Source organism: Neolamprologus multifasciatus, chromosome 4 (genome assembly GCF_963576455.1).
Source record: "Neolamprologus multifasciatus chromosome 4, fNeoMul1.2, whole genome shotgun sequence".
NCBI classification, from domain to species: domain Eukaryota; kingdom Metazoa; phylum Chordata; class Actinopteri; order Cichliformes; family Cichlidae; genus Neolamprologus; species Neolamprologus multifasciatus.
Genome location: NC_140442.1, coordinates 28,172,682 through 28,181,564, shown reverse-complemented (window position 1 = coordinate 28,181,564; position 8,883 = coordinate 28,172,682). Strand labels below are relative to the sequence as shown.

The 8,883-nt window shown below is 41.9% G+C and overlaps 1 protein-coding gene across 1 annotated transcript; it reads right to left on the bottom strand.

Annotated features, from left to right (window-relative positions):
- Positions 1 to 221: 221 nt before the first annotated feature.
- LOC146520733 (macrophage mannose receptor 1-like) lies at positions 222 to 4,874 on the bottom strand. The gene is made up of 4 exons (XM_085158092.1): positions 2,029 to 4,874; positions 1,275 to 1,569; positions 814 to 1,097; positions 222 to 728 (listed from the first exon to the last, which is right to left on the bottom strand). The coding sequence occupies exons 2-4, from the start codon at positions 1,546 to 1,548 to the stop codon at positions 540 to 542; spliced, it is 747 nt and encodes a 248-aa protein (XP_085014218.1). The 5' UTR covers positions 1,549 to 1,569; positions 2,029 to 4,874; the 3' UTR covers positions 222 to 539.
- Positions 4,875 to 8,883: the final 4,009 nt, after the last annotated feature.

The window sequence follows — 8,883 nt, the reverse complement described above, 5'->3', positions numbered from 1 at the left end:
TACTGGGGCAGTAACAGCAGAGGCGAAAGTATCACCTGTATTTGGCAGTGAGTAGAAAATCCTTTGTCCATCTGCCACATTACATTTCTGTCTGCCACCTCACATATGCCTATCTAGAACCAGTCCACTGTACTACCAACCTTCCAATTAAAAGATCACTAGTTTTACCTTCCTAAGTACAGACACGCTAAACAACTAATATATATATTTTTGTAGTCCACCATTTATCCATCACCTGTCATAAGCTCAATACAGTTAAATAGAATCACAAGACTTTTACACAATTTATTGTTTACACAACATGTATTAGGTTTACAGATGAAATGCTGGTTGGCTAAACTTTCTAATAAATTGTAATGACATAATAAACACACATCTTGCAGTAACTAGTATAACATTCCCAGTAAAATAGTGCATATAATAGTGATCAAAAGTTTGAAGTAATTTAGAAATATCTTTAAACAAGTAGTCAAACTTAAGTAAGAGCCATTGCAAAGAAAATCCTTATATACAAACATACAGAACTTGAGTAAGTGGCTTTATGGCTTTATGTAACAGAAGAAGTTCCTTCTCTGCTGACAGTTTCTTATGCCATAGGATGCAGTACCACTCTTCTCGAGGACGCCACAAAAACCATTAGTCGGGCAGCTTGGAATATTTTCATATTGCATCTGTTCTCCACCCACCCACAGCCACTCACCAGCCAGGTTACACAGGCCCGTCCACACCTGCCAACAATGAACACAGAGACAATTGTAAACATGGTGTATGAGTTTCTCACCAACACGCATACGCTGTAGGAAACTGTCCAACCTCATCAGTGGTAGCTTGTTGTGCTCTCTCCCGTGCATAGGTGTGGTCATCAGTAGTGATCAGTGTGACCAGGTCATAGCGATGGTTCCTGTAGGGAGAGTTGGGATCATTTGTGTCCACTGCACCCAGAGACCTGCAGTGGTTTAATGCCTCCTCCCACATCTTATTCTCCTTCACCAAAACCAGTTTCTCATCATAACACATGAAAGAATGACTGTAATGGCAACCACAACTCCACCATACACCATCATGCTTGAATACACAGTCTCCATATCGATCTGCATCTGAAAGAAGAAGCAAAGAGACACTGTTATTTACTGTTCCCAACAGCAAATAACACACTAATGTTAATATCAACAAATGTGATCTTGCACAATCTAATAAGAATCAATAATTTGCTCTCACACATAAACAGGTGTTATTCTAAGATTAATACTTGAGCTTGAAAACATGTTACTTACGAGAATGACCCCACTTGATGAAGCTAGCTATCTCGTCTCCTCTGGACCATTTCCATGTACTTGCATTAGCTCGATATAATCCGATCCAGCCTCCAGATGTGAAAAATGTGTTCTCTTGTTCATTTCTGATTGTGATCAGGTCAGTGTGGTGCTTCCTGCAGAAGGTCTGGGCATTTGTCCAATTTGTCATGTAAGACCCAGAGTAAAGTTTAAAGTTTAACAGATCCCCACAGACAGGAGAAATAAAAAGCAGCAGAGGGATGAGAAGGCACATCTTCCTTAGGATGCATTGACACTGTAACAAAAAGGAAAAGGGTCACAGAGAAGGAGATTGCAGTTTTTTGCGCAGCCATGTTTCACTGATGAAGTAGTCAAGTGTCTCTCTGAGCAATGACAATGTAGGACAGATGATGATGTTAGGAAATGTGGATGAGTCTTGGATTAAACAAGAACTGTATAAATGTAACTGACATTTAGTCTCAGTAATATTACTTAATCAACTCAATATTTTACCTAATGTACTTGTTTGATGTCATCCTACGAGACTTTCACATGCCTTAATCATGTATGGTACAAATAACTAAAACAGTAAACTTTGTAAATCTTGTAAACGTTTAACTTAAAGAAAAAAAAAGAAATTGGTTAACAACTTGAACAGTCTTTTCTAGTGAAGTGGGGGCATAAATAGGTGATATACTCTCAGCAGGTTAAACCATTCATTACACTGTGTATCAGTTTCTACAGCAGTACTCACCTTGGCAGCAGATAATGTGGAACCTTTGAAGCTCAGAGTCTCCTGATGATGCTTTTTTTATCAAGTCTGTGAGATAATCATGGACTGTGATACTTGTCAAAGCTTTTCTTTAGCATAGACTCCGCCTTTGTTCGAAGCATTTGAATAGCTCTGGCTTTCTATCCTCAATTTCATTTAAATCTTTCTGAATTTCTATAAAGATGCTAAGCAGCATTCAAATGTGGTTTTGTGTTGGGGATCTTCGTCCTTTCTACTTCTCTTTTTGCTCTCAATCCTTTGAGAAATAATCATTTTGCATCTCTGTAATGTAAGGATTTATAAAAACATTTATGTTTATAGAACACTCTTTTCTGCTAAGTTCCAACCAACCTGTCAAATCTTATTATACTCTCTTCGCTCTTTCATTGGTTTTCTCCACCTGCAGCAGCTAAACACAATTAAATAATACAATATATTGAAAAGTTGTTATTGCTGGTATGTGATTTCCTGGTAATTGTCATAGATTTAATCCCCAACAAATTTACTTTCCCCACTTGATAGTCATATTTAGAACTTTATAAGAATTTTTTTTATTCTGAGTCATTACAATCACAGTGGACGAGACCGGGGATGGAAAAGAAAAAGAAGAAAGAAACAGAAGTTGGGGAGAAAGTTAACAGAAGGAGATGGATACAGAAAGGGAGAGAAAAAAACCCACTGAAAATCTGCTTCAAACACTGCTGAAAAAAACAATAACACAGCAGAGAAACCACAGCAACAACCAACAGAAAAAAAACCACACTCATCAACAACAATGAACAAGAAGAACAAAACCGCGACAACCCCCACCCCAACTAGGTGATGGAGCTGATCAAAGGAGCCCAGAGAGATTGATCTGTTGTGGCAGCAGAGGCTGTATCAAGGCTTATGTGGTCCAACAAATGGTCTCTATATTGGTTAATATTAAGGTTCTTTTTATTTTTCCAGATCATAAGGAGAGTCATCTTAGCAATCTCATCTCTTTAGTGACCTCGTCTAGGTCACTCAAGAAGCAAACTAAAGGGAAAGCTGGCTGTTACATTCCAGACACTTTGATAAGACTTCACATATGCAACACCAAAACCTCGGAGCAGGTGGACCAAAGAGTGTGGTTGTAATTGGCCGGTGTATAGAGATTGACAGACCACGTGACTTTCGCGCATTGCATGCCGGGAACTCGTGGCAAAACAATCCAAGTACCGCATCAAATGCAAGCATTTGCAGCACCACAAAACGTTCATTCTCTGGTTCCAATACCTTCTTGCTTTTTCTTTGTCCCCCAAAAAAGTTATGTACAAAACGAAGGAGAACAATGCCGGTCCGTACAAAGACAGACTTGATGAAAAGTCAAAGAAAAGGAGAAAAAAAATCAAAGGAGTGAAAGGGTTAGACCCTTACAAGCGCACAGAGTGGACAAAAGACGTTAGCGTGCTGCCCAACTTTCACCACGCTCATATTTATAATTATACGGTTGAGTGTATGCACTTGGAGTGAGTGCATACACTCATGAAGTTTAGTAACTTCAGGTCACTGCAACAAGCCCAGGTACAGTTTACCAACGCATGGGTACAGGACCTTGAAATGCACCGTGTAGAACGAAAGACCATCGTACGTATCATAAGTTTACCAGTCTCACAAATCGTCTCCATAAATACACATTCGTTAACCGTTTATTAATAGGACCTTTGAGCTCAACGGTAATTAATTAGTAGTGGAAATAATTTCTGGTTCGCATCACAGAAATGTAGCAGTGACAATAATATTCTATGCTGTAATCGTACTGTGCAATTAGTGATACAAAAAAACCTGTTTCATCCTGTGAATAAAAGTATATGTTTTTGTCAATGTACCATGGTAATAACAGAAGCGAAACGCAATATTGTGTCAGGACAATTCACTATTTATGCACAATAAACAAAGGAGCATAGCGCGACAATTTCTGTTCAGCGCCAGACTTGCTTGTAACCTATATCACCAATTATGTTATGAAAAATGACGTATTAACTGCAAGAGAAGACTGACCTTTGTGGAAATGCTTGAAGCAGACTAACATGTGAGCTGGAGTGTTCTGGGACGTTATATTTGGTCTTTGAATGGCTGCAATCCAGGCCATCCGTTGCCTGTTTGTTACTTCGGAAACATGGCTCGAACAATTTCTCTTCAACGACGTAATCTGATAACAAGCGATCTCTTTACCCGTCGGCTTCCCGTGTCTGTCATGCGACCGGCTATTGCAGTTAATGATACAACAGCTTCTTGCCATTTTTTTGTGTTTCTTTTTATCGCTGTGTAACTGATTTTAATTGAAAGCCTGCGTGCGCTAGTACCTCTTGCCATGAGTTCCCAGAATTCTTTGCGGTTTTAACCTTGAATGACGTCACTGTGTTGCCCTTAAGGCATTTCTCTGAATAAATAGGTTCATAAGTTTGAAATAAATAATTCTAAAAAGATTTTCCATTAAAAAATTAATATGTGTTGTTAAAATGAATAATTTATACTTTACATACGTTTTAGTTAAAAGGAAAATATCGCTAAAATGTATTTCCTGTTCTGGCAGGGCACTTCCGGTTTTGGTCAAGCACTCGGTTTTGAGAAACAGGCTCCTCATGCTAAAGGCAGTATGGAGATGTAATCAAATGCCATCTACTCCAAATTATCAGGCTGGAACGCCGTAAGTCACTTTATATGACAGTTTATACAGATAACTTTGGATATTAATGTATATTTTGCTAACATGAATGTTTTAGTGAGAGTAATGCACTTTATTGATGTAAATATGCTTCTGCCTGTTGAGATGGAGTTTATTTTCTGTCATTTCAGTTTTCACCACATGTTCATGGAGACAATTAAACAAGCTGCAACTAAACTCCAGGGTCTTCATTTGTGGTTTAACTCGGTGTCACCAACATCCTCGTTGAAAACACTACAGTGAAAAGGCGCCTACTGATGATTCATCACGGTCAAAATGGCATCAAGTAACAAGTCTGCACGCAGTTTAAGGACCAGCCGCTCATCTGGATCAGCAGTAAGCGCTGCCCGTGCTCAAGCTAAAGCAGAGGCTGCCAAGGTGAGAGCATGCTATGCAACAAAAGAAGCACAGTTAAAAGTTGAAAAAGCTCAAAGCGAACTGGAAAAGGCAAAAATAGATGCAGAATTAGAAGTGTTAACATTACAGAGGGAAGCTGATGCTGCTGTCGCTGAAGCAGCTAGAGGAAGCTGAAGCTATACAAGAAGAACCTGAGAGTAGAAAATCTCCATCAGAAAGTGTAAAATTAGAACGTACAAATGAATATGTACGATCTCAAATGGATACCAAGCTATCTCCCAGTCCACAAAAATTACCAACCACTTCTTGCCCCCAAGCAAATTCACCCAACACATGGACTTCAGGAGAGGTGGATGTCACACGGCTCTCAATAGAAAGAGAACAACCAAGGCTGTTTCCCACCCTTTGAGTACTTCTGTGAATTCATATGTAAAGAGGCAAAGAAACGCAATGATCCAAGTTTCCACCAGCAAAACTTAAAACCAGAAAAACCTTTTGCAAAAAACTTAAATTCCAGCAAGCCAATTACTGTACACAAAACCAATATTTCTCCCCCTAACAAGGACTTTAATCGGAACTGCCCACTGCATAACAGGCCACACCCACTCAAAAGATGCAGAACATTGAGGAATAAACCACTGGACAAAAGAAAGGCCTTCCTCAAAGAGAAAGGAATATGCTTCAGATGCTGTTCTTCAGACACTCATCTTGCGAAGGAATGCAAATCTTCAGTAAAGTGTTCTGAATGTGACAGCACAAGTCACGGCGCAGTCATGCATCCCGGTCCTCCACCACAGACCAACAAGGCTCCACCTCCGGCACAAGAGAATGGCGGGGAGAGAGAAAACAGTCATGACACGGTTGATGTCACAGCAAGCTGCACAGATGTGTGCGGTCCAGGTCAGTGGGGACGTTCATGTTCCAAGATATGTCTCACATGGGTGTACCCTAAAGGTTACAAGGACAGAGCTGTTAAGGCATATGTAATACTAGACGATCAGAGCAATCGTTCTTTAGCCAAGCCTGAGTTCTTCAAACTTTTTGACATTAAAAGTGAACCTTTCTCCTACAATCTTAGAACATGCTCTGGTGTTGTAGAAACATGGGGTAAAATAGCTGAAGGCTTCCATATCGAGTCACTGGATAGGTCAGTAGTTATCCCTCTACCATCGCTCATAGGGTGTCAGGACATTCCTAACAATAGGAATGAAATCCCAACTCCCAGCGCAGTGCTACACCAGCCGCACCTCCGTACCATAGCAAAGTACATCCCAGAGCTAGACCCTAAAGCCGAAATACTCCTGCTACTAGGGAGAGACATTTTACAGGCACACAAGGTCAGGCAGAGAATTAACGGCCCCCATAATGCCCCCTTCGCCCAGCGCCTAGACCTAGGGTGGGTTGTAGTTGGGGAGGTCTGTCTGGGCAATGTTCATAGGCCTACAATCAGCACCCTGAAGACAGTCATTCTGGAAAATGGCTGCCCTACAGTTTTCAAACCATGCAATAGCCTTCTGCAACTCAAAGAAATGCCACACACAAACAGGCTAGGTAAAGCGCCCGAACAAACTCTGGGTCAAACGCTTTTTAACCGGACAGATAACGACAACAAACCAGCTCCCTCAATACAGGACACTCCCTTTCTAAAAATGATGGACAATGCTATGTACAAAGACGTGGACAACAGTTTGGTCGCCCCACTTCCATTTAAGGAACCCCGCCAGCAATTACCAAACAGCAACAGCAGGCGGCCACAAGGTTCTCCTCCTTAAAACGCACCCTTAATAGGAAACCTGAAATGCGGGAGCATTATGTGGCCTTCATGGAAAAAATCCTCTCCAATGGTCATGCTGAGGTGGCTCCCCCACTGGAAAAGGGAGAAGAGTGCTGGTATCTTCCAACATTTGGAGTCTACCACCCACAAAAACCCAATCAGATCAGGGTTGTCTTCGATTCTAGCGCCCAGTACTTGGGTGTCTCACTTAACAATGTCCTCCTTACTGGCCCTGATTTAAACAACACACTTGTCGGAGTTCTTCTCCGCTTCCGGACAGAAAGTGTTGCAATCATGGCAGATATACAGCAAATGTTTCACTGTTTTATGATACGCGAAGACCACCGCAACTTCCTCCGTTTTCTGTGGCATAGGAACAACGACCTAAACAAAGAAGTAGTCGAGTACCGGATGAAAGTCCACGTGTTTGGCAACTCAACATCCCCCACTGTTGCCATTTATGGACTACGCAAGGCCATCAGGGCAGGTTCGAAAGACTATGGTGCAGATACAGTAACGTTCGTGGAGAGGCACTTTTATGTAGATGACGGCTTGATCTCTGTCCCCTCTCCTGCTGAGGCTATAGACTTGCTTCAAAGAACACAAGCCTCACTTGCTGAATCCAACCTGCGCCTGCATAAGTTCGTTTCCAACTCTCAGGCAGTTATGCAGGCCTTCTGCCCAGAAGATTGTGCTCCTGTCATTAAAAACTTAGATCTAAGTGGTGAAGAGACACAATCCCAGCGAAGCCTTGGACTCATTTGGGAAATAACAAGAGACATATTCATTTACTCAGTGGCCACCTCAAGCAAGCCATTCACTCGCCGTGGCGTATTGTCCTCTGTCAATAGCGTCTTCGATCCCCTGGGCCTATTGGCACCCGTTACAATCCAAGGAAGGGTCCTACTCAGAGAGCTTACTTCGGATTGTTCAGATTGGGATGTACCCCTTCCAGAGGACAAACAAAGCAGATGGGAAACGTGGAGAAATTCCCTTCAGGATCTAAGAGAACTACATGTTCCCAGAACCTACACATCCACCTCACTAAGTTGAGCAAAGCGAAAGGAACTGTGTTTATTCTCAGATGTATCTACTAAGGCCATAGGAGCTGTAGCCTACTTAAAGGCAATTCAAACAGATGGGAAGGTCGAGGTTGGGTTCATAATGGGCAAAGCAAAACTAGCCCCCCTGTCAGAACCTACAATACCAAGACTTGAACTATGTGCAGCCGTCTTGGCAGCAGAAATGGCTGACCTCATTCAAGATGAGTTGGACTTAGACTTTGATGCAGTGCACTTCTATACGGACAGTAAGGTAGTGCTTGGCTACATCTGTAATGAGTCAAAAAGGTTTTACACATACGTTCACAACAGAGTACAGCGCATTCGCCAGTCATCAAAGCCAGAACAGTGGCATTATGTGCGCACAGAGGAAAATCCAGCAGACCATGCGTCTAGGTCACTGTCGGCATTCCAACTAAAAAAGTCCACCTGGTTCACCGGACCACCCTTCATCCACCGTCCTGCCGCAGAGACAACACAACTGAGTGGAACGTTTGACCTGATCGAACCAGATAAGGACTCAGAAATTAGACCAGAAGTAAAAACTTACGTCACTCACCTCCAAGTACTCATCTATAAGCTGTTTGAGCACTTTTCTACTTTTCAGTCTTTAGTCAGAGCCATAGCAAATCTTATCCACATTGCAAAGTCCTTCAATGGGACTAATCCAAACAAAAAATGCAAAGGCTGGCACAAATGTCATCTGCCACAAACTCCAGAGGAGATTGCTCAAGCAAAAACTGTCATCTTCAAAGAGACACAGAAGGCATACTTTGAGAAGGAACTTTCTGCCCTTGATGCTGGCAAGCCAATCTCAAAACAGAGCCCCCTCAAGAAGCTCAGCCCAATGTTACAGGACAGTCTCATTTCTGTTGGAGGCCAACTCAAACATGCAGAAATTGAGAGTGTTGAAAAGAGCCCAGTAATTCTTCCAAAAAACAGTCACATCTCCCTTC